The 26,593-nt window shown below is 44.2% G+C and overlaps 1 protein-coding gene across 11 annotated transcripts in view; it reads left to right on the forward strand.

Moving 5' to 3' along the window:
• NSD1 (nuclear receptor binding SET domain protein 1) overlaps positions 1 to 26,593 on the forward strand; it is a 129,947-nt gene that overhangs the window by 37,269 nt on the left and 66,085 nt on the right. For all 11 annotated transcript variants that reach the window (XM_060197221.1, XM_060197228.1, XM_060197223.1 and 8 more), the window contains 3 exons: positions 6,013 to 6,148; positions 13,643 to 13,815; positions 15,756 to 18,312. In XM_060197221.1, coding sequence (XP_060053204.1) covers positions 6,013 to 6,148; positions 13,643 to 13,815; positions 15,756 to 18,312 — 2,866 coding nt within the window. The remainder of the gene's footprint in view (positions 1 to 6,012; positions 6,149 to 13,642; positions 13,816 to 15,755; positions 18,313 to 26,593) is intronic.

A 26,593-nucleotide genomic window follows, 5' to 3' on the forward strand; every position in this document is an offset into this window, starting at 1 on the left:
GGTACTTTATTTATTGGTCCCGCTTTTAAAAGTGTATTTTTCCTTTTTTTTATTTATATTTTTTTTAACCAGAGCACTGCTCAGCTCTGGTTTATGGTGGCATGGAGGATTCAATGTGGGACTGTGGAGCCGCAGGCAGGAGAGTCTGTTTGCATAAGCATTATGCTATCTACCCTGCCCCTCCCCCCCTTGTTTTAAGAGGGCAAGAGACCCGGAGAGACCACAGCATAGCTCTGCCACTCAGGAAACTTCTGTCCACAGGTGTTTCCATATGTTGGCAGGTTTTTTGTTTTTGCTTTCTTTAGATGTTTCTGCACTGCTTCTCATCATAGGTAATTATTTTACAGTCCCACCAACTGTGTATTTGGGTTCTTTCATCTCCATGCCCTTACCAGCACTTGCCTTTCTTTTGCATTACCACTGTTCCTACAGTGTGAAGTCATAATCTCACTATAGTTTTGCTTATTTATTATCAGAACACTGCATAGTTCTGGCTTATGGTGGTGTGGGGTGGAATTAAATTTGGGACTTTGCAGGGCCGGGCTGTAGCACACACAGCAGGTTAAGCACACATAGTGCAAAGCAGCGCAAGGACCAGTGTAAGGATCCCGGTTCAAGCCCCCAGCTCCTCCCCACCTGCAAGGGAGGTTCCTTCACAAACTGAGAAGCAGATATGCAGGTGTCTTTCTCTCCCCTCTCTGTCTTCCCCTCCTCTTTCCATTTTTCTCTGTCCTATCCAGATAATAACAACAAGGGCAACAAATGGGAAGAAAATGGCTTCCAGGAGCAGTGGATTTGTAGTGCAGGCACTGAGCCCCAGTGATAACTCTGGAGGCAAAAAAGAAATAAGAATAAATTTGGAACTTTGAAATAAAATAAAATAAAAATCCTAGTCTACTCTGGCCTCCTTGTAAGCTGAGCCATGGTGCATGGTACTCTGTCTCTCTTGGCCACGAGGTACTGTCATCCTTCGTCTTTTTTTTTTTTTTTTTTTTTTACTTATTTATTTATTTCCTTTTGTTGCCCTTGTTGTTTTATTGTTGTAGTTATTATTGTTATTATTGATGTCGTCGTTCTTGGATAGGACAGAGAGAAATGGAGAGAGGAGGGGAAGACAGAGAGGGGGAGAGAAAGACACCTGCTTGTGAAGCGACTCCGCTGCAGGTGGGGAGCCCGGGGCTCAAACCAAGATCCTTATGCTGATCCTTGTGCTTTGCGCCACGTGTGCTTAACCTGCTGTGCTACTGCCCAACCCCTCCCTTATCTTAATTATTATATAGAGAGAGTCAGAAATTGTGAAGGAAGAGCGAGATAGAGGGAGAAAGAGACACACCTACAACCTTGTTTCACCACTTGCAATGCTTTCTCCCTGCAGGAGGGGGCCATTGGCTTGAACCCAGGTCCTTGTGCATTTATTTATTTATTTTATTTATAAAAAGGAAACACTGACAAAACCATAGGATAAGAGGGGTACAACTCCACACAATTCCCACCACCAGAACTCCGTATCCCATCCCCTCCCCTGATAACTTTCCTGTTCTTTAACTCTCTGGGAATATGAACCCAGGGTCATTTATGGGGTGCAGAAGGTAGAAGGTCTGACTTCTGTAATGCTTCCCCGCTGAACATGGCTGTTGACAGGTTGATCTATACTCCCAGCCTGTCGCTCTTTCCCTAGTGGGGCGGGTTCTGGGGAATCTGAGCTCCAGGACACATTGGTGGGGTTGTCTGTCCAGGGAAGTCTGATTGGCATCATGCTGGCAACTGGAACCTGGTGGCTGAAAAGAGAGTTAACATATAAAGTCAAACAAATTGTGCACTGTTGTGTACTTTTGCTTTCAGGTATATTATTTTGCCCTAATTTATGGATACATGTGAACATATGCTCTATGTCACAGGACCTGGTCTATATGTAGGTTTTGGGACTTTGTTAGGAGGTGAACCACCTGGAATGGAATTAGAGATTCCTATGAGAAAGGAAACATCTCACCCGAGTAATGAGGCTGAAGGGTGACATTTCATGCCTGACATCTCTGGGCACAGTCTGAAGTGAAACATGCTGAAGGTGGTACTCATTGAGTTGATTAGGTTGGGATTGGTGGATGCAATATCATTTGGTATGAATTGAGAGAAGCATGCTTGAGAGTGAGCCCCACCTTAAAGGTTCCAGGACTGGGGGAAATAATAGGCTCTAAAGAGGAAGAGAGAAGTTCTTGCTGTCTTAGGATTTAAGACGGCAATATATTGTTACTGCTCTAATCACATTATTTGGCAATTGGGTTAACTTTGAAATATCCCTTTGGTAGAATTTGCTGTATCATACACACCATCACATCACCATAATTTATGTCCTTTGACATTATTTGTATATAGCTGTGCCACCGGTTACTTTTGTTCTCCCTGGTCTAAGCTTTTAAGAGAGTCTACATATCGAAGATTTAGCCTATGGTCTGTGCATTAAAAAGTTTGAGACAGTCAATCAATTTCCCCCCTCATATTAATTAAATAGTGATTTATATGACTACACATTAATAGGAGTGTACATAAACACCACTCCCACCACCAAAAGACTGTGTCTTATCCCATCCCCCCTCCACGCCGAACATTCACCCTCACCCTCACCCAGGGTTTTTACTTTGGTACCCTACTCCAGTCCTTGTGCATTTTAACATGGGTGCTCAACCAGGTGTGCCACCACCTGGCCCCTGGTCTTGTCATCCTGACTGAAGGCCAGATTTGATGTCAGCCTTGGACTGGCAGGAAACAGTATGGACAAAAATTGGGTAACTGTGGCTGGATGGTGTCTCACCTGTTGAGTGCACAGGTTATAAAATTGATGATGAGTAAGACTTGGGGACTTTCACTTCATTATAATTATAATAATAATTGTTATTATATTTTACTTTATTGGGGGAGTTGGTGGCTTAACAGAATTGTTAGGAAATGAGTACAATTTCTCATCTCCCTGTCATTATATTTCAAGAAGTAAGACTCAGGGAGTCGGGTGGATTTTGCAGAGGGTTAAGCGCAGCAGGTTGCGCAAAGCACAAGGACCGGTGGAAGGATTCCGGTTCGAGCCTCTGGCTCCCCATCTGCAGGGGGTCGCTTCACAAGCAGTGAAGCAGGTCTGTAGGTGTCTACTTTTTCTCTCCCCTCTCTGTCTAACCCTCCCCTCTCCATTTCTCTCTGTCCTACCCAACAACGATGACATCAATAATAACAACAACAATAACTATAACAGTAAAAGAACAAGGGCAACAAAAGGGAATAAATAAATATTTTTAAAAAGTAAGATACAGTTTCTGCTTCATCTGTTGGTACCTTTACATGAAGAATTTGTTGTAGTTCTTAGTAAGGCTATTCTATGATAACCTCTCTGATAGCAGAGTTATCAGGTTAAAAGTAGTTGGGTGGGGGCAGGCGGTAGCGCAGTGGGTTAAGCACACATGGCGTGAAGTACAAGGACCCACACAAGGATCCCAGTTCGCACCCCGGGCTCCCCACCTGCAGGAGGGTCGCTTCACAAGCGGTGAAGCAGGCCTGCAAGTGTCTTTCTCTCCCCCCTTCTGTCTTCCCCTCTCCATTTCTCTCTGTCCTACTCAACAACAATGACATCAGTAATAATAATAATCACAACGATAAAAAAACAAGGGCAACAAAAATGGGAACAAAAATGCCTGCAGGAGTGGACTGGTGGTGCACGGAGCCCCAGCAATAACCCTGGAGGCAAAAAAAAGAAAAGTCGTGTATCACAGCTGAATTTCATGCTCTTGATTGGACCTGGAGACTTAGGGGGCATGCAAGTCCTGTATGTTTTTTTCCCCCTTTATTGGGGGGTTAATGTTTTATGTTTGACAATAGATAGAGTGTTGTACATGCATAATATTTTAAGTCCTGTATTTTACTGCCAGGCAGTACTAGAGACTGAACCCAGGGCCTCACATTGGTAAGCTACCAGGCACGCACTCTACCATTGTTACCCTTTTGGCCTTTGTCCAATTTAGTTTTTCTTTTTAAAGATTTATTTAATTTTGTCTCCAGAGTTATCGCTGGGGCTGGGTGCCTGCACTATGAACCCACTGCTCCTGGAGGCTATTTTTTCCCTTTTGTTGCCTTTCTTGTTTATCTTTGTTGTTATTGCTGTCATTGTTGTTGGATAGGACAGAGAGAGAGGAGGGGAAGACAGAGGGGGAGAGAAAGACTTGCTACACTTGCTACACTGCTTCACTGCTTGTGGAGCAACCTCCCTCTGCAGGTGGGGAGCCGGGGGCTTCAACCGGGATCCTTTAGCCAGTCCGTGCGCTTTTTGCCTTCTGCGCTTAACCTGCTGCACTACCGCCTGGCCTTCACTTTTTCTTTTTGTCTCCAGGGTTATTACTGGGCCTCAGTGCCGGCACCACGAATCCACTACTCCTGGAGGCCTTTTTTTTTTTTTTTTTTTCTTTTTGATAGAACTGAGAGAAAAGGAGAGATTATAAAGGGTGAAAGAAAAGACAACTGCAGACCTGCTTCACCACTTGTGAAGCAACCCTCGCTCTGCAGGTGCGGAGCCGAGTCTGCTTGAAGGATCTCTCTCCTCCCACTGTGCATCTCAGCTCTTGGTTATGGTTGTTCAGGGTATTGAACCTGGGACTTCTGGAGCCTTGGGCATGAAACTCTTTTTTGCATGACCATTATGCTACCTCCCCCCCTTTTTTTTTCCTGAGAGAGAGAGAGAGAGAGAGAAACCACAACACTGAAGCTGCCTTTACTATGATGGGAACCATGTTTAAAGTTTGGGTGACTCATACTGCAAAGCAGCACCCTTGCTAAGTGAGCTGCGTTTCTGGCCTGATAAATCCAGAGAAATGTATTAAGGAGGGAAAATTGAGAGAAAGTTTACTAATCTTTTTTAAAGACCCAGGACTTGGAGAAAATCAGATTTGTGTATTGCCTTGGAGTAAAATGAGGATGTTGCTATTGTGTTAGAAGTAACTGCGACTCATCTATGCGGAAGACCTGCTGGAAGCTCATTCCAGCTAAATACTAAGCTGTGCTCCTTTGAAGAATGGAGATTTGTACTGTCCCGGCATGTGCTGGAGCTGTGGACATGGGCTAAGGGCTCAGATGGGGGCATGTGGATCGCAGATTGTAGCATGTTGATCCTCGGATAAAAGATGCAACCAGAGTGTTTTTTTTTTTTGCACAAGTCCAAAGAGCTTGATGCACATTGCAGTTTGGGTGAATTGTATTCCTTGAGGCGTGTAGTGCACAGCTGTATACATCCTCTCTTGCATGTCTTGAGAAAGTCCAGGTTAGTTGATTTGACTTAGTATGACAGTAGATTTCACAATTGCTTATTTAGAGCCATCTAAATAGTAAGAACATCTTTTTGAGAAAAGATATACAATATCACCTTTAGAGGGAACCACAAGTGGGCACCTACCCATTTTATCGAGATATAATATACATGTATAACATTTTGTTTCTTTCTTTCTTTTTTTTTTTTTTTTTTTAAACACCAGAGCACTGCTCAGCTCTGGTTTATGGTGGGTGATTCAGGGGGTTGAACCTGGGACTTCAGAGCATCCAGAATGAGTCTCTTTCCATAACCACCATGCTATCTAACCTCACCAACATATATAACATTTTGTTGACCCACAGGCTCTTGACACTGTAAAAAAATTGATTTTTCTAATTTTCATTTTCCTTTTGCCTCTGGTATTTTGTGATTTAAAGATCAGGGCAAAAATACTTTTTGTTGGGATGGTTTTATTTCATTATTTAAGTAACTGTATATAAATTAAAATAATGCATTTGTCTTTCCACAGTATTATAAAACATTGAAACAATTTCTACTACTTAAATGGCCATGTTATAGAAAACTGAATTCACTGTCATTCGGTTGTTCTTACACTATGTACTTGTTACAGCGGGGGAGTGCTGTCAGCCAGACAAGACTAATAGGAACGTGATATGCTGTTTTTAAAAAGTTTCCTTTTTATTGATTCCCCACATTTTGTCTATTTAAAGTGTCAACCCAAGAAAAAATCTACACCACTGAAGTATGAAGTTGGAGATCTCATCTGGGCAAAATTCAAGAGACGTCCATGGTGGCCCTGCAGGATTTGTTCCGATCCGATAATTAACACTCACTCGAAAATGAAAGGTAACACTTGTATTTGGTTATCCAGTATGAGATCATAAACTTGTTGTTGCCTTTTTTTAAAAATTAAGTTAAGATCTCAAGCTAGATGGATAAAGCTCTATTTGGATCACCAAAATATATTTGTCTTTAGCATAGCCCAGTTTTGGCCACTGGAGTTATTGCTGAGGCCTTTCTTTCTTTCCTTAACTAGAGCATTGCTCAGCTCTGGCTTATGGTGGCATGGAGGATTGAATGTGGGACTATGGAGCCGCAGGCAGGAGAGTCTCTTTGCATAACCATTATGCTATCTACCCTGCCCCTTCCTTTGTTTTAAGAGGGCAAGAGACGGGTGGTCGCCCTGCTGGTTAAGCACAGGTGGCTCAAAGCGCAAAGACCTGCATAAGGATCCTGGTTCGAGCTCCTGGCACCCCACCTGCAGGGAAGTCACTTCACAAGCAATGAAGCAGGTGTCTGTCTTTCTCTCCCCCTCTCTGCCTTCCCCTCCTCCATTTCTCTCTGTCCTATCAAACAACAACGACATCAATAACAATAATGACTACAACAATAAAACAAGGGCAACAAAAAGGAATTAAATATAAATAATTTAAAAAAAAAAAGAGGGCAAGAGACCACAGCATAGCTCTACCACTCAAAAACTTCTGTCTGCAGGTGCTTCCATATGGTGGCAGATTTTTTTCTTTTTCTTTCTTTCTTTCTTTTCTTCTTCTTTTTTTTTTTTTCTTTTTAGGAGTTTCTACACTACTTCTCACTATAGATACATTATTTTACAGTCCCGTCAACTGTGTATTTGGGTTCTTTTATCTCCATGCCCTCACCAGCACTTGTCTTTCTTTTGCATTACCGCTGTTCCTATATTCTTCCCAAACCAAGATGCTTGTCACTTATTTTCTGCTTTAATTCATAAATCGCTGCTATTTAGTCATTCAAAATGAAGTTAGAATTCATATTTTTCTGACTCCTTACACCTTGTACTATTTCTCCTCCTTACCCTTGTCTTTTTTCTTTTGTTTCCAGACAGTTTTTTTATTATCATTATCTTTTTTTTTAAAGATTTTATTTATTTATTAATGAGAAAGATAGGGGAGAGAGAGAGAGCGAAAGAACCAGACATCACTCTGGTACATGTGCTGCCAGGGATTGAACTCAGGCTCTCATGCTTGAGAGTCTAGTGCCTTAGCCATTGCGCCACCTCCTGGGCCACTATTATTATTATCTTTATTTTTTTTTTATTGGATAAAAACAGCCAGAAATCAAGAGGGAAGAGGTGGGGGATAGAGAGGAAGAGAGACAAAGAGACACCTGCAGCCCTGCTTCACCACTCATGAGACTTTCCCCCTGCAGGTGGGGACCAGGGACTTGAACCTGGGTCCTTGCACATTGTAACGTGTGCTCAGCCAGCTGCGCCACCACCTGGCCTCTTCCAGACAGTTTTGTTGAGATGTGGTTCAGCTGTTTTGATGTATTCATAATTGTGTAACAACAATAATTTATTTATTGATTTATTCACTTTCGTATTTTGTTTCCAACAACCAATTTTAGAGCCGCATCCCAAAAAGAAACTCCATGCCTTTAGCTTCTGCCTTCTCCAAGCAGCCACAGCAATCTACTCTCTGTACAGATTTGTTCATTTTAGACACTACATTTAAAAGGGCTGTGTTGTGGGGACCAGCAAAATAGCTCACTCGGATTGCGTGCTGCTTTGCCACATATGTGGTTCCAGCCTGGCCCCTAACTCATGGAGGAACCTTCAGTGCTGCAGTCCTTTTCACTCACTACCCCTGTCTCTTGTCTCTATCTAAAAAAAAATTCTGTATCCCCATCCTCTCACCCGCCAAAGATGAACATCATAGTTCTCACAAGGATTTCACTCTGAATTTGCTTTTGAAGTCACAACTTGCTAAGATGTTTATAAAGTAGGAATTGCTGTCCTAATTTCCTTGGGCTGGTGTTGTGAGGAATCCATGGTAACACCTAGTGTAAGACTTTGTCCATATCTGTCTCATAAATGTCCGCACATCATACTTGAATGGGTGCAGAAACTTCTTACTCTTAGGGCTTAGCATGATATTCCTAGAGTTTGGTGGTTGATTCCTGTAGATTATACTTGTGGTTCAGCTTAAAGTACCCTTCTTACTATTAGTGCTATTACCTATATGAACAGTGATTCAACTGTATTGCTGTACTTGCTGCACTAAAGCAGCTATTGGAAATGGAGATCTTTCCCAATTTCAGCAGTTCCACTTGAAGCATAGAACCATGCAGCATTTTGTTAGCCACTCTAATGTCTCACTTGAGTATCTAAACTCCCACTAAGGCAAAAACAGCAGTGCCATCGGTTTTCCTAATCATTCCTGATGTATTCAGTTTATTTGCATTATTGCCCTTGAATTATTCTGTTTTCTTTGCTTCCTGTAAGATGTTCATGGATTTGTTTGTCCTTAGTTTGCATGACAGGATTTGAAATTCTCCTGTTTTTTGTTGTTTTACTGTTAGGGATCAGAACTGTGAACTGCTGTGTGAGAGTCTGTTTACTGGGTTCTTTTTACCCTGAGCACTGCCCAAGTCAGGTTTAAGGTAGTATGGGGGATTGCACCTGGGGCCTCAGAGCCTAGGGCATTAGAGTCTGTTTGCATAACCATCATGCTGTCTCCCCACCCTGTTTATAGGGTTCTAATAGCACTACCAATTCCGTTTAGAATTCCATATAAAAGAGTTGGTTGCAGCTTTTTTTGTGGTTTCTTCTGTTTGAGTTAAAAAAAAAAATTATTCTTCAACCATAATGATGTTCTACTGCTTTGATATATGAGCTATGAAAAAAACGTTATTAGACACATTTTTTTTTTTTTGGGTTAAATAATAGCCCTGGGGAATTGGGTGGTAGCGCACAGTGGGTTAAGTGCACGTGTTGCAAAGCATAAGGGACCGGCACAAGGATCCCGTTTCGAGTCCCCAGCTCCCCACCTGCAGGCGGTGAAGCAGGTCTGCAGGTGTCTGTCTCCATTTCTCTCTGTTCTATCCAACAACGACGACATTAATAACAACAATAAAAAAATAATAATAGCCCTGTACTTCTACATGCGTATGCCTGTTATTTTAAGATTATTTTAGCCAGAAAAGTGTCCTGAGCCTTGACTTTTTAGTCCTGCATTTGTAGAATTGCCCTTAAGTCTCTTGCAGTCTTTGCACAGTGTTTGGCACAGACAGCTTCTGTTGTGTCCACCAAAACTGTTTGTTGTGTCCACCAAAACTGTTTGACTTTCTTCAGTTTGGACGGAGACCAAGGTTTCCTGACTAGCTTTGTTTCAGCTGTCTGCTGGAAGCCCTCACATAAAATTCTGATAACTTTTCTTTCACATCTTACAATTTTTTGTTGGTTTTTCAAATATCAGTGTTGTTCTGTACCTTTTTTGGTTTGTTTTTTATATTTATTTTCCTTTTTGTTGCCCTTGTTTTTTTATTGTTGTTGCAATTATTATTATTGTTGTTGTTGTTAGATAGGATAGAGAGAAATGGAGAGAAGAGGGGAGAGAGAGAGAGACACCTACAGACCTGCTTCAAAACCTGTGAAGCGACTCCCCTGTAGGTGGGGAGCCGGGGGCTTGAACTAGGGATCCCTACGCCAGTCCTTGCACTATGCACCATGTGTGCTTAACCCACTGTGCTACCGCCTGACTCCTTTAAGTTTTTTTGTTCTACAAAGCACTGCTCAACTCTGGCTTATGCGTGGGGTGGGGTGTTGAATCTGGGACTTTTGGAGCCTCAGGCATGAAAGTCTTTCTGCATAACCATTATGTTCTCCACTCCCCCCTACTCCTTTAATCTTAACTTCTGGGGTAAAGCTTCACTGAACCTCAGTGACTGTTTATTAAAAAAATTTACTTAGCAACTTAACTGTCAAAGATATATATATATATATATATATAATTTTAAAAAATATTTAGGGCAGGGGTAGATAGCATAATGGTTATGCAAAGAGATTCTCATGCCTGAGGCTCCAAAGTCCCAGGTTCAATCCCCTACACCACCACAAGCCAGAGCTGAGCAGTGCTCTGGTAAAAAAAAAAAAAAAAAAAAATGATTCCTTTTTGTTGTCCTTGTTTTATTGTTGTTGGATAGGACAGAGAGAAATGGAGAGAGGAGGGGAAGACAGAGAGAGAGGGGGAGGGAAAGATAATACTGTGTGCTTAGCTCGTTGAGCTACCGCCCGACTCCCGTATATATATTTCTTAAGGACCTTAAAACGAGACTGTTGGAAGAGAATAGCTCAGATAGTTCTTGAATTAAAACCTCCAAATTTGTGGTTTTTCAAACACTTAAAATACTTTTGAACCTGTTTGAGCACGTGGAGCTAGCTCATGACCATCCATTCTGTTGTAATTGCTGTGGAGGGCTTAAGATCTGGCTTTTCGGGACTAGATGAGTACAAGCCCTGGGTCCCCACCAGTAGAGGGGAAGCTAACAAATAGTGAAATAGTAATAAGTAAGTATTTGGCTTTTCTATGACAATGTAATGAGAGTGCATTCTTATTTTTTAAATTATAATTTAATATTTTTATATTATTGTTAGTATTTTATTGTCACCAGGATTATTGCTGGAGCTCAGTGCTAAGAATCCACCAGTACTACAAATCCACCAGCAGCAAAAAAACCCCCCCCCCTTATTTCCTTTCTAGTTTGTTTTTTGATTAGTCAGAGAAATTGAGAGGGGAGGGTAGAGGAGAGAGATTAGATAGACACCTCCTGTGAATCACCCCCCTGTAGGTGGGGAGTAGGCTCAAATCTGGGTTCTTATTCCTGGTCATATGTGCACTTAACCCAGTGCACTAACTCCTAGTCCCTGTCCTCCTCTTTTTTTTTTGCCTCCAGGGTTATGGCTGGGGCGCGGTGCCTGCACTATGAATCCACTGCTCCTGGAGGGTATTCCCCCCCCCCCCCTTTTGTTGCCCTTGTTGTTTTATCGTTGTCGTGATTATTATTATTCTTGATGTCGTTGTTGTTCGTTAGGACAGAGAAATCGGAGAGGAGGGGAAGAGAAAGATAGTAGCAGACCTGCTTCACCGCTTGGGAAGCAAACCCTCTCCCCTCCCGCAGGGGGCTCAAACCTTAAGCCGGTCCTTGTGCTTGGCGCTTCTTCTTCTAGCGTTTGCCCTTCTTCCGTAGCCAGTCAACAGCGTCAGGTTGAGCCTGATGTAAAGTTTCAAGACCTCCTTTGTACGCTTAACACACTGCACTACCACCTGACCCCGTCCTTTTTTTTTTTTCTTTAGCTGGCTTATGTCTCTGTAGGGGATTGAACATGAGACTTTGGAGTCTCAGGCAAGAAAGTCTTTTTACATAATCATTATGCTATCCCCCTCCTCCGCACCCTCTCTCTCACCCTCCTCTTTTCCTCAAGATTTATTTTATTATATTTATGAGAAAAGTAGGAGGACAGGAAGAACCAGTACATGTGTTGTGCAGGAGTGAAGTTGGGACCTCATGCTTGAGAGTCCAGTGCCACTGTGCCACCTCTTGCCCACCCACCCCCCCTTTTTTTTGCCTCCAGGGTTATCGCTGGGGCTCAGTGCCTACACTACGAATCCACTGCTCCTGGAGGCTATTTTTCCCATTTTGTTGCCCTTGTTGTTGTGTTTGTTGTAGTTGTTATTGTTGTCATAGGTGTTGTTGGATAGGTTAGAGAGAAATGGAGAGAGGAGGGGAAGACAGAGAGGAGGAAAGAAAGATAGGCACCTGCAGACCTGCCTCATCGCTTGCGAAGTGACCTCCTGCTGGTGGGGAGCCGGGGGCTTGAACCGGGATCCTTCTGTTGGCCCTTGCACTTTGCGCCATGTGCGCTTAACCCGCAGCGCTACCGCCGAACTCCCTCCCCCCACCTTTAAAAATATATATTTATTTTATTTGTTACATATGAAGACAGTCTCATAAGCTAGAAAGACAAGAACACCAGTCTGGTACATATGGCACCAGGCATCAAATTTGAAACCTCAAACTTGTAAGTCCATGTTCCATCATTTGATCTATTCACTCACTGCCTGATTGTATTCTCTCTCTATATTTATTTATTCTAATTTTAATGGTTTTATTAGAGTACTGCTCAGCTCTGGTTTTGATGCTGTAGGGGGTTAAATCTGGGACTTTGAAGCCTCAGGCATGAAAATCTCTACATTGCCATTATTCTGTCTCCCATACCCTCTTTATCTTTAATGCAAAGGTCAGGACCTGTGCGGAGCTCCTGTGCCAGCTCTCTGCTGATGGTCCTGCTTTTGTATCCTTATTCTATTCCAAGGTTCTGCTGTCATCTTATGAGCTGGAAGGGAGACTGATTTTTTTTTTTTTCTTACAGGGTTATTCCTGGGGCTTGGTGCCTGCACTATAAATCCAATGCTCCCGGAGGCCATTTTTCCCATTTTGTTGCCCTTGTTGTTACCCTTATTGATGCTGTTTTTTTTTCCCCCTCCCTCCAAGGTTATCGCTGGGGCTTGTGCCTGCACTACAAATCCCCTGCTCCTGATGGCCATTTTTTCTTTTTCCCTTTTTTCCTTTTTTTGGATAGGACAGAGAGAAATTGAGAGGGGTGGGGGAGACAGGGAGAGAAAAAGATAGACACCGGCAGACTTGCGTCACGCTCATGAAGTAACATACCCCCAGGTTAGGGGCCGGAGTCTCAAATCTGGAACTTTGTGTGGTCCTTGCCCTTAGTACTGTGTGCGCTTAGCCAGGCGCATTACTGCCTAGTCCCCGAGGAACTGAATTAAAGATATGTTTTGTAAATTTGAGGTTGAGGTATGAGAAAATAACTAGTCCAGCTGACTGCTCTCTTAATACGCTACATATGATCAAACCGAATCATTGAGTTCTGTAATAAATTTAAATTAAATTTAATAAATTTAAAGTTCTTTAATAAATTTAAATTTAAATTTTTCCTTTTCTTTTCACTAGAGTGCTGCTCAGGTTTGGTTATGGTGTTGCCTGGGGTTAAACCTAGGACCTCAGAACCCCAGGCAGTGAAGTTGTTTGCATAACCATCTTGCTTTCTCTCCAGCCTTGCATTTTCTAGTGTATCTTTTTTTTTTATTTTTTATTTATTTATTTTCCTTTTTGTTGCCCTTGTTGTTTAACATTGTTGTGGTTATTAATGTCGTTGTTGGTGGATAGGACAGAGAGAAATGGAGAGAGGAGGGGAAGACAGAGAGGAGGAGAGAAAGACAGACACCTGCAGACCTGCTTCACTGCTTGTGAAGCGACTCCCCTGCAGGTGGGGAGCCGGGGGCTCGAACTGGGATTCTTACGCAGGTCCTGGCGATTTGCACCACGTGCGCTTAACCCGCTGCACCACCGCCCGACTCCCTCCAGCCTTGCATTTTCTTTCCACATGTATTTACTATTTAAAAATGTCCTTGTATTTTAGTTTCCTAACTCCTCCACCTCACCCCTAAAGGTATAGCTAGTGTTTTGCTTTGTTTTAAGTAATGACAGTTGGTTCTCCTTCATTAGTTTCCAATCGGAGGCCTTATCGACAGTACTACGTGGAGGCTTTTGGAGACCCTTCAGAGAGAGCCTGGGTAGCTGGAAAAGCAATTGTCATGTTTGAAGGCAGACATCAGTTTGAAGAACTACCTGTCCTTAGAAGAAGAGGGAAGCAGAAGGACAAAACATATAGGCATAAGGTAAAATTAACAAACACTTCTCCTCCTCCTTCCTCTCCTCCTCCTTCTCCTCCTCCTCCTCCTCCTCCTCCTTATTACTAGAGCACCACTCAACTCTGGCTTATGGTGGTACAGGGGATTGAACCTAAGACTTAAGAGCCTCAGGCTTGAGACTCTCTTTGCATAACCATTATGCTATTTAGCTCAGCCCTAACACCTCTTTTTAGTTGCACTATAAATCTACTGCTCCTAGAGGCCATTTTTCCTGTTTTGTTGCCCTTGTTGTTACTGTTATTTTAGTTGTTGGATAGAACAGAGAGAAATCAAGAGAAGAGGGGAAGATGGGGAGACAGAGATAAGACACCTGCAGACCTTCACTGCCTGTGAAGCGGCTCCCCTTACAGGTGCGGGGGAGCTGGGGGCTTGAACCAGGATCCTTGAGCCAGTCCTTGTGCTTCATGCCATGTGCATTAACCCACTGCTTTACCACCCAAGTCCCTTGACCTGAATTTTTTTAGGGTTCACTTATTTACCGAAAGCAGGAAAAAAGGCCTCATTCTGATACATGTCATGCTAGCGACATGTATCACCTCATGCTTGACTTACACCTTACCCACTGCACTACCTCCTAGGTCTTTGTGATTTGAGTTTTTACACACTCAACCCAGCACCTGTTTTCAGGTATTTAAAGTATGTATGTAAACTAACATAAATTTGACTGGATTGTTGGAAATATGACGACTTTCTGTTTGTTTTTCTATGTAAAAACACATGAATTTTCCAACAACCCAATACTGTTTTTCAGTTAAATCATGGAGGGAAATAAGGATCTGAAAAAGTAACTGTTTCACAGAACATTAATACCTTCATCCTGGGGGAGTGAGGGAATCATGAGAAGAACCTACGTATTTCGTTACTCTAGGATATTTTAGTTTCTCTGGACAACGTGGTTTAGCCCAGGAGACTGGCTACAGACCCGTGTAGAATCATTTTGGTTACTAACATCCTAGTGAGAACCAGAGGTTCAAAATTCAGTTTCCTAGAGCAGGGTTGACTGTCCCAACTTTTAAAATTTGACCTTGCTTAGCTCTTTATTTTCTTATTTATTTATTTATTTAATTATATTTGTTTGATAGAGACAGCCAGAAATCGAAAGGGAAGGCAGAGAGACAGAGAGAGACAATACTGCTTCACCGCTCACAAAGGTTTCCCCTTGCAGGTGGGGACTAGGGGCTTGAGCCTGGGTCCTTGCATACTGTAACATGTGCGCTCAGCCAGGCACGCCACCACCCGGGCCCTACTTTATTTTCTATGCAACTCAGTAAGTACTTAGTCTTGTTAAGCCAGCAAGGGGCTTAGTCCCTCTTTTAAGGTATAGAGGACAAGTAGGAAATACATAATTACTCTGATACAGGAATATAATATTGGTAGTGTTGAGGGGTATTGTGGTGCGGAGACTTTTCTGTTATGCTGTGAGTGAACATATTCATTTCCTGCTATTCTCATGAAACGTTTTTTTTTTTTTTAATTTATTCATTGCATAGAGACAGCCAGAAATCAACAGGGAAGTTGGTGATCGTGAGGGAGAGAGACACCTGCAGCCCTGCTTCACCACTCGCAAAGCTTTCCCCCTGCAGGTGGGGACCGGGGGCTTGAACCTGGGTCCTTGCACATAGGAAACGATCTTGAGGGAGCCAAGGGCTGCCACACGTGGTTGAGTGCACAAGGACCCGGGTTCAAGCCTCTGGTTCCTGCTTGCAGGGAGAAATGTCACAGTGGTGAAGTAGGGCTTCAGATGTCTCTTTCCCTCCCCCACTTCCCTCTCAGTTTCTTTTTTAAAAAGTAAATAAATAAAGCATTGAAAAGCCTTTGATTTGAGTAGTGATCATGTCCTTATTCCCTCCTCCCTCTCCATTTCTTTGATAATGATCGTCTTTTTTTTTTTTCCCTTCACATTTAAGGTTCCTCAAAAAATTTTGAGTAAATGGGAAGCCAGTGTTGGTCTTGCTGAGCAGTATGATGTTCCCAAGGGATCAAAGAGCCGGAAACGTGTCACCAGTTCTCTCAAATTGGACAGTGAGGAAGATATGCCATTTGAGGATTGTACAAATGACCCAGAGTCAGAGCATGATCTTTTGCTTAATGGCTGCTTGAAATCTCTGGCTTTTGACTCTGAACATTCTGATGATGAGAAAGAAAAGCCTTGTGCTAAATCTCGAGCCAGAAAGTGCTCTGATAACCCAAAAAGGACTTGTGTGAAAAAGGGCCATGTGCAATTTGAAACACATCCAGAAGAACAGAGGGGGAAAAATTCAGAGAACCTTGGCCTGAACTTTATTTCTGGGGATGTGCCTGATAATCAGGCCTCTAATGAACTTTCTAGGATAGCAAACAGCATCACAGGGTCCAGCACTGCTCCAGGAAGTTTCCTGTTTTCTTGTGGACAAAATACTGCAAAGACAGAATTTGAGACCTCAAATTGTGACTCCTTATTGGGCTTACCTGAGGGTGCCTTGATCTCTAATCATCCTGGAGAGAAGAAAAATTTTGAACGGAGTTTGATGTGCAGTTCAAAAATGCGGCTCTGCTACAATGGAGCAGGTGATGAAGAAAAACGAAGTGATTCCATTAGTATTTCTTCCACTTCTGATGATGATAGCAGTGACTTGGACGCTATCGATCACAGCTCAGAGTCTGATAACAGTGTACTTGAAATTACAGACACTTTTGATAGAACAGAGGATGTGTTGTCAATGCAGAAAAACGAAAAGGTAACGTATTGTAGGTATCCTGCCACAAACACTAAGGTAAAAGCGAAGCAGAAGTCCCACATTACTAATTCACATCCAGACCACTTAGTGGAGTGTACTAAGACAGCAGAGCCTGGAACTGAGACTTCTCAGGTCAATCTTGCTGATCTTAAGTTGTCTACTCTTGTTTGTAAGCCCCAGCCAGACTTTAGAAATGATGGTCTTTCTCCAAAGTTCAGCACACCATCAAGCATTTCCATTGAAAACTCACTAGTAAAGGGTGGGACTACAAACCAAGCTTTGTTGCATTCAAAAAACAAACAACCCAAGATTCATAGTATTAAGTGCAAACATAAAGAAAGTCCAGGTGTAGAACCACCAGTTACACAAGAGGACTGCAGCTTGAAATGCTCTTCTGATACCAAGGGCTCTCCTTTGGCCAGCATTTCCAAAAGTGGGAAAGTAGATGGGCTAAAACTACTGAGCAACATGCATGAGAAAACCAGGGATTCTAGTGACATAGAAACAGCAGTGGTGAAGCACGTTCTGTCAGAGTTGAAGGAACTTTCTTATAGATCCTTAAGCGAAGATGTCAGTGACTCTGGGACATCAAAACCACCAAAACCTTTACTTTTTTCTTCTACATCTGGTCAGAATCATATACCCATTGAGCCAGACTATAAATTCAGCACCTTGCTGATGATGTTGAAAGATATGCATGATAGTAAGACCAAGGAGCACCGCTTAATGACGGCTCAGAACTTGGTCTCCTATCGTAGTCCAGCTACTGGGGACTGTTCGACCAGTAGCCCTGTAGATCCATCTAAGGCCTTGGTCTCAGGAAGTTCTACTCAGAATTCAGAGAAAAAGGGAGACGGTACTCAGGATCCAGCCTGTCCTAGCATTGGTGGGAGTGACTCTGCTCTGTCCGGGGAGTTATCTACTCCCCTCCCTGGCTTAGAGTCTGACAGAGGAAACCTCCCTGCTTCTGACAAAACTCGTTCAAACTGTGTTACTAGGCGCAACTGTGGGCGATCAAAACTACCATCCAAATTGCGAGATGGGTTTTCAACCCAGATGGACGAGAACACAGTGAGCCATAAGATTTTAAAAACAGAGCGCAAAAGGAAACTGAACCAGCTCCCCCCGGTGACGCTTGAGGCTGCACTGCCGAGAGACTCAGAGAGCGGGCCTTCAGAGAGCAGTCCCTCAGGAGGTGGGCCAGGAGACCCTGGCAAAGGACCCCCTCAGTTGATAGACCACGTAACAAGTAAAGACTGTGCCCATGTTCCTGATGTTTCCTTTGACAACAAAACCAACCTGTCGGACCCTGATAAAATCCCTGAAAAAAGCCCCTCTTTTGAAAACAAAAAAGACCCAGAGCTGGACTCTGAAATGAACAGTGAGAATGAAGAGCCTAACAGTGTGAATCAGCCGGTGCCGAAGAAACGGTGGCAGCGTTTAAACCAAAGGCGCACTAAACCTCGTAAGCGCACAAACAGATTTAGGGAGAAAGAAAATTCGGAGTGTGCCTTTGGGGTCTTGCTTCCTGATGACCCTTTAAAAAAGGAGGCTGAGTTATCAGCACCTAAGGCCCCTCCTGTGAACACACCTGAGGACGCAGTGCCAGATCCAAACCACACTGGCCGTTTAGATTCCGTGGCGCCGAGTTTGAGTGTCTGTGATAAATCCAGCGCCAGCGTTGACGAGTTGGACAAGGAGCCAGCGATTCCCAACTTGACTCCCCAGACTGAACTCCCCGAACCAGGTAAGAACTGCTGATTGTGATGGAGATTGGAGGAAGTGATGGCTTTCCATGTCCTGAGCATCTGTCAGGGTTCTGAGGGTAAGCTGGTGGGAGTTATTATTACTTGTATGAACAGGAATTTATATAGAGGTTCTTGGGCGAGGGAGAGGCAGCATATAATGGTTATGCAAAAGACTTTTTTTTTTTAAATTGCTACCAGAATTATCACTGGGGCTCTGTGCTGGCAATAGGAATCCACTGAATCTGGTGGCCATTTTTTCACTTAAAAAATGGGGGTCAGGCTGTAGTGCAGCTGGTTAAGTGCACGTGGCACAAAGCACAAGGACCAGCGGAAGGATCCCGGTTGAGCCCCACCTGCAGGGGAGTCGCTTCACAGTCAGTGAAGCAGGTCTGCAGGTGTCTGTCTTTCTCTTCCCCTCTCTGTTTTCCCCTGTTCTCTCCATTTCTCTTTGTCCTATCCAACAGTGAATGACATCAACAACAATAATAATTGCAACAAGGCTACAACAATAAGGGCAACAAAAGGGAGGAAAAAATGGCCTCCAGGAGCAGTGGATTCATGGGGCAGGCACTGAGCCCCAGCAATAACCCTGGAGGCAAAAAAAAATTTGGGGGTCCAGTGGTGGTGCACCTGGTTGAGTGCTTGTATTACGATGCACAAGGACCTGGGTTCGAGCCCCCAGTCCCCACCTGCAGGGGGAAAGCTTCATGAGTGGTGAAGTAGGGCTGCAGGTGTCTCTTTGTGCCTCTCCCTCTCTATCACCCCCTTCCCTCTTGATTTCTGGCTGTCTCTATCCAATAAATAAAGATAATAAAAAAATTAAAAAAAAAATTCTCCCTCTCTTTTTCCCCTCTCTCTTTTATTGGATAGAGACAGAGGAAATTGAGAGGGGAGGGGGAGATAAAGAACTAGAGAGAAAGCTCTCTCCTGAAGCATCCCCCTGCAGGTGGGAAGCAGAGGCTAAAACCCAGGTCCTTGAGCACGGTAATGTGAAGGTTCAACTAGGTGTGCCAGTGCTCGACCCCCGTAAAAGAGTTTAACGCCTGGGAGTCAGGCGCTGGCGCAGCGGGTTAAGCACATGTGGCGCAAAGCGCAAGGACTGGCGTAAGGATCCCGGTTCGAGCCCCCAGCTCCCCACAGCGACAGCAGGGGAGTCGCTTCACAGGCCAGGTGAAACAGGTCTGCAGGTGTCTATCTTTCTCACCCTCTGTCTTCCCCTTCTCTCTCCATTTCTCTCTGTCCTATCCAACAACAACATGAATGACAACTACAACATCAATAACAACTACAGCAATAAAAAGGGAAAATAAAAAAAGAAAGATAAAAAAAAAAGATTTTAATGCTTGAGGCTCCAAGATCTCAGGTTCAATCCTCAGTACCACCAGAAGCCAGAGCTAAGCAGTGCTTTGGTGTTCTTATTGAGAAAGATAAGTTAAAAAACAAAAGAAAGGAAGAAAGAAAAAGAAAAGTGTGTGTGTGTGTGTGTGCGCGCGCGCGCGTGCGCGCACGCGCGCACTTAACCTGGTGTGCCACCACTTGCCCCCCCAAGTAAAATATTTTAAATACTGGTCTATAGCTATGCAGATATATGTGTGTGTACACACACACAGAAAGTGGGGCCCGCTGGGCGGGAAGAGATAAAGAAAGAACTAAGGCATCACTCTGGCACATGAGACACCAGATAGCCAAGTAGAACCTCACTCTATAGAGAGTCCAGTGCTTTATCCACTGCACCGCTTCTCAAGAAACAGAATTCTCACTGTCCGATAATCTGATTATAGTGTTTTTGATGTGCGACTCTTTGAATTCATCTTGGTGGTAGGGGACTCTTGAGTTCATCTTGTTTGGGGACCTTGAATTTCTTTTTTTCCTAAGAAAGATTTCTTTAAAACGTTATTTATTATTTGATAGAGGCAGAGAAATTGAGAGGGGAGGGGAAGGTAGACAGACAGAGAGATACCTGAAGTCCTGCTTCTCCACTCACAAGCTTTCCCCCTGCAGGTGGGGACCACGCTTGGACCTGGTCCTTGCATGCTATGATTTGCCTGCCACAGTTCCCTGCCTATAGTGTTATTAGCAAGTCCCAAGTTCTTGCTCCCTCCAGTGGCTTTTTGCAGTACAGCAGCTTCAATTGTGCTATGGCTACATGCTTCTTCATTCACTTTTCTTTCTCGTTGGTCCCAGGCATTCATATTATGCCAGTTCTTCATCCGCTGCCAGAAGTAGCAAGGCAGTTCCTTGAGCAGTATTCTTGAAGTTCATATTGCCAGATGCTTGCTCAACTTCTTTTTTGTTTTTTTGCCTTCAGGGATACCAGTGGGGCTTGGTGCTAGCACTACAAGTCCACCTCTCCTAGTGGCCACTTTTCTATTTTATTGGATAGGACAGAGAGAAATTGAAAGGGGAGGGGAAGATAGAGAGGCGGAGAGAGACCTGCTTCCTTGCACTTTGTACTGTGTGCACAATTAACCCAGGCCGCCGGCCGGCCCCCTTGCTCAGCGTCGTTTGCTCGCATTCTAGAGGGAAGCCACACATTTCGTTTGGTGCCTTCTAATCTCACCAGGCTGTGCCAGCCCCGTCTCATCACAGCCTCTCTGGCTCTTCAGCGTGCTGCTCACTCTACCCCTTCTTTTAGGGGTTCCTTGTTATGTGGGTTCTGCTAGTGTTTAGAGTCGGGTTACGTTGAAGCTGGTTGCTCTGGCAGAGCTACGGGAAACAGGAATGCTTGAATACAGACTCAACTGCTAGTCTGGAGGGAGAGCTCGGTTGTGTTTGTTTGATCTGGGAATGGTGATCTCTGCATCTGCAGGCTTTTGTAGCTTATCTAAGTATTACTGTGCTTGCTTTTTATTTGTCTTTGTTACTACAACTTCCTTGCCGGTTTCTAGAATACTCAGGAGATACTGTGATGCATGAGTCGGTGTTGCTGAGGGATGAGTGTAGTACTGGGCTGCCGGCTTGTACATGACACTCGTTTTTTCAGTGTTCCAAAATACCCTGTTGTGTGAATAAGCAACAAATACATTTTATATGTTTTTTCATCAGTTGAGAGTAGACATTTCTGTCATTTTTCCTTTTTTTTTTTTTAGTAGTGATTTATCAAATTACAAACAGTGGTAGAATTCCGCACCTTTCCTACCACCAGAGTTCTGTGTCCCCTTCCCCTTTCTTGGAAACTGCGGAGGTTCTCCCAGAGTCACAGATAGGGGCTGACTATTGTTTCTATAGTTATCTATCTGTATTATTTCTTGCCTGTTTTTTTTTTCGTTCTATGATCCTGCCTTCTCTTCCTTTTTTTTTAAATATTTATTTTATTTATTTATTCCCTTTTGTTGCGCTTGTTGTTTAATTGTTGTAGTTATTATAGTTGTTGTCGTTGTTGGATAGGACAGAGAGAAATGGAGAGAGGAGGGGAAGACAGAGAGGAGGAGAGAAAGACAGACACCTGCAGACCTGCTTCACCACCTGTGAAGCGACTCCCCTGCTGGTGGGGAGCTGGGGTTCGAACCGGGATCCTTGTGCTGGTCCTTGTGCTTTGCGCCACCTGCACTTAACCCGCTGCGCTACAGCCCGACTCCCACTTCCTTTTTTTAAAATATTTATTTATTCCCTTTTGTTGCTCTTGTTTTATTCTTGTAATTATTGTTGTTATTGATGTCATTGTTGTTGGATAGGCCAGAGAGGAATGGAGAGAAGAAGGGAAGACAGAGGGGGGGGGAAGATAGATACCTGCAGACCTGCTTCATTGCCTGTGAAGCGACTCCCCTGCAGGTGGGGAGCCGGGGGCTCGAACCGGGATCCTTATGTCGGTCCTTGCGCTTCGCACCATGTGCGTTTAACCCGCTGCGCTACCACTCGACTCCCCCTCTTTCTTTTTTAAAAGTCACACCTAACACCTATCACTACTTCCAAATGTCTTTCCTTTTTTCCTCTTCTCTCTCTAGGTCCTGATGGAGTTGGGGGTTTATAGCCCTTTAATCATTTCCCCCTACCATATCTCCCCTTCTCTGGGAGTCTGAACCAAAATTCTTTCTGGGGTGCAGAAAGTGGAAGGTCTGGCTTCTGTAATTGTCTGCTGGATATGGGCAGGTCAATCCGTATTTCCAGCCTGATTCTTTCATTCCCTATCCGGTAGGGCTCTGGAGAGGTGAGACTTAGGGACACATTGGTGAAGTTGTCCGTTCATGGAGTTCAGGATGGGATCATAGTAACATCTGCAAGAGGCATGACAAAATGTGTATTTAGGAACCAGAAATTAGGAATAGAGCAGGTGAGAATACTGAATTTAGGGTGTTAAGAAGCTAGGAAGTCTATTTTAGGTATGTTCCTAGGGGCTCATGATTTTTAGTAATTTTTGCCTGAGTTTGATAGTTAACAGGAGGTGGGCTGAAACATTATCAGGTAAAATGTAATCTTAATTACATTTTACCAGAGTTGTTAATAGGGCCAGAAAGCTGGATAGAGGCAGAGAATAGCTCTCAAACTTGAAAGAATATATAATCCAAAGAACTGTTTACCAACTCAGTCTGCCTCAGAGTCCATGTATATTCATGTGTAATCTCTCTGAGTCTCTTTGGAGTTTGACCTCACTGTCTTTGCTCACAGCTGGGAACCTTTTAGGTCGCACTCATTTCTGGAACCATCTTCTTCCATGACAGAGTATGAAGATCCAGCCTCCCTTCAGTGAGTGGGGCCATCTGGGTGGTTGCACACCCAGTTAAGGACACACTACCGAGAGTGGGGCCATGGGCTGGGGTAGGACGCATAATGGTTATGCAAAGAGACCCTGGTACCTAGGGCTCAAAAGTCCCAAGTTCAATCCCCAGCACCACTATAAACCAGAGTTGAACAGTGCTTCTGGTAAAAACAGAACAAAGAGAGTGGGGCAGTCCTGACCATTGCTATTTATAGCGTGGGCAAGGTCCTGGAAAGGGCTGATGATGAGATTCCTGATGGATGTGATCAGTGTTGGTGGAGAGAGGGGTCCGTTAGAGGTCTAGGTCCATTGGATCTACAGGGGAATCCTAGGATTCCCTGACTAGGGCCCCAGGTGATGGGGTGGCCTGGCAGTGATGAAGGCGGCCACCATGGAGGGAGCCAGTCTCTTGCCCTTTTCCATCTTCTGTGGTCCTTGAGCTTGGCCTTTCTCCCAGCTGCTAAAGCACGAATGTCATTTGTGGATGCAGATCAGCTTCTGGGGCCTGGTCTCAAGTTGGGGAGGAAACACACCTAGGATTTTAGTGAGCTCTGGTTTCGCTTTTTGACCTTTATGACAGTTAGCTTATAGAGCTTTGTGCCGGTATCTGTTTTACTGTGTGATAGTAGAGTTGCTGGTTATGTTTTATATACTTCTGATGTGCTCCCAGTATACTTAGCAAAGAGGCCTTCTCTGAAGACTCCACCATTTCCTTACGCACACCTATGTTACTGTGGTGCCAGTTTAATAATGTTATTGTTAGAGTTTTGATGTACAGTTCCTTAATGCCTAATTAATGTTGTTGAGCATCTTTTAAATACATGCTTTAAAAAAGAAATTTACTTATTCCCTTTTCCTGAGCTTTGCGCCACCTGCGCTTAACCTGCTCCGCTACCACCTTACTCCCAAATACATGCTTTTAAAAAATATGTATTTATTCCCTTTTGTTGCCCTTATTGTTTTATTGTTGTAGTCATTGGATAGGACAGAGAAATGGGGAAAGGAGGGGAAGACAGAGAGGGGGAGAGAAAGACACCTGCAGACCTGCTTCAACTGCCTGTGAAGCAACTCCCCCGCAGGTGAGGAGCTGGGGGCTCGAACTGGGATCCTTAAGGCGGTCCTTGTGCTTTGCGCCACGTCTGCTTAGCCAGCTGTGCTACCACCCGACTCTGGTTGTCATTTGTAAATCTTAGAGGAAATGTTTACCTTGATAGTGTGTCTCCTAACATTGGACTGTTTATGTTTATCTCTATTTACTTTTTTCTCTTTTTTAAAAAAATTTTATTTATTTAAGAAAAAAGACATTAACAGAATCATAGGATGGGGGGGTGAATACAGCTCCACACAATTCCCGCCACCCAATCTCCATATCCCATCCCCTCCCCAATAGCTTTCCCATTCTCTAGCCCTCTGGGAGCATGGACCCAGGGTCGTTGTGGGTTGCAGAAGGTGGAAGGTCTGGCTTCTGTAATTGCTTCCCCGCTGAACATGGGCGTTGACTGGTCAGTCCATACTCCCAGTCTGCCTCTCTCTTTCCCTAGTAGGGTGGGTCTCTGGGGAAGCGGAGCTCCAGGATGCATTGGTGGGGTCTTCAGTCCAGGGAAGCCTGGCCGGCATCCTGATGGCATCTGGAACCTAGTAGGTTGTTCTGGCCGCGCTTCTGCCTCAGTAAGCCGGTCTTTGCCTCCTTGAATTCTTCCTTAGTCATGTCACCAAAGGAATTCATTGCCAATGTGAAGCTGTGTTTCCCTTGTTGATACTCTTGACTGTGCTGTTCAGTGATTCTCATGTTGCTCTCCCACACTTCTCTCCGCTGAGCCGTTTCATTCTCGCCATATACTTTCTTATATATTTGTCTGTCCATTGAAACCACTGTGAGTCTGAGCTGTGATTGAATCTTGGAGCATCTGAAGTTATCCCCAAGCAACGGGCATCCAGGAAAAGTGAACGATTCATGTTTCAAACACCTGTAGTTGGCCAAGGGATCGCTCACAGTCAGCAGGCGCAGGTCCTCCGGGGTTGCTGGCAGGGCTGTGCTTTCTCGTTTATCTCTTTATTATTGCAAGATTTGGCTTCACCAGAACTCTGCTTTGTGTTGGCTTATGGTTGTTCAGGGGACTGAACCAGGGACTTCATGGACTCAGGCATGACAGTCTGATATGCTACAGTTGGCAATGGTACTATCTTCCTGTCCCCTTACTAATAATTTGTGCAGCCCTGGGAGGTGGTGCAGTGGGAATGGCAGTAGACTCACAAACAGGAGGTCCCAGCATCAGTCTGGCATTGCACGTGTCAGAGGTCCTCCCCTCCCCTCCCCTCCCTTCCCCTCCCCTCCCCTCCCCTCCCCTCCCCTCCGTCATTAAATGTAAAAAAGAGGGAATCCGCAGCGGGTTAAGTGCACTTGGCATGATGTGCAGGGACTGGCATAAGGATCCCAGTTCAAGGGAGCCAGATGGTGGCGCACCTGGTTGAGCGCATATATTACAATGTGCAAGGACCCAGGTTTGAGCCCCCGGCCCCTACCTGCAGGGGGAAAGCTTTACGAGTGGTGAAACCGGGCTGCAGGTGTCTCTCTGTCTCACTTCCTCTCTATCATCCCCTCCCTCTTAATTTCTAGCTGTCACTATCCAATAAAGATAAATAAATAAAAAAAAAAAGGTGGTTTGGAACGTTGCACAGTAGATAAAGCATCGGGCTCTCAAGTATGAGATCCCGAGTTCAATCCCCAGCAGCACATGTACCAGAGTGATGTCTGGTTCTTTCTCTCTCTCCTATCTTTCTAATAAATAAAAAAAAAAAAAAGGATCCCGGTTTGAGCCCCTGGCTCTCCTCTATCAATTTCTCTGTCCTATCCAACAACAACGACAGTAATAACAACATTGATAAACAACAAGGGCAACAAAAGGGAAAAAATAGCCTCTAGGAGCAGTGGATGTAGTGCAGGTATCACGCCCGAGCAGTAACTCTGGAGGGAAAAAAAGACACCAAAACTTAATGTAAGCTTACTTTTAGACTTTATCTACAAATATTTTCTCATTTCATGGCTTTACATTTTATATTGATTTTTTTCAAAAAATATTTGTCACATCTATATATTGCTGTAGCTTCCTTAAGCACTCATTTCTTGGTGGACACTTGGCTTTTTTATAGATCTTGGCTGTTACAGATAGTGTCATCAGGAACACGGGCATGCCCGGCACATTGAGGCTGGGGATTGGACTCGGGATCTCATGCTTGAGAGTTCAGTGAATTTCTAGCTTTTCCACCTCCCAGCTTGCTATATATTGTCAATGGTTCCATGGGAGATGGCGTAGTGGCTAAGGCACTAAACTCTCAAGCATGAGGTCCTGAATTCAATCCTCGGCAACACATGTACCAGAGTGATGTCTGGTACTCTCTCCTATCTTTCTCATTAATAAATAAAGTCTTAAAAAAAAGGGAAGGAGTCAGGTGGTAGCAGAGCGGGTTAAGCACAAGGACTGGCGTGGGGATTCCTGGTTCGAGCCCCTGGCTCCCCACCTGCAGGGGAGTCGCTCCATAGGCGGTGAAGTACGTCTGCAGGTGTCTATCTTTCTCCCCTCCTC

The sequence above is a fragment of the Erinaceus europaeus genome, chromosome 9 (assembly GCF_950295315.1).
Source record: "Erinaceus europaeus chromosome 9, mEriEur2.1, whole genome shotgun sequence".
Lineage (NCBI taxonomy): Eukaryota > Metazoa > Chordata > Mammalia > Eulipotyphla > Erinaceidae > Erinaceus > Erinaceus europaeus.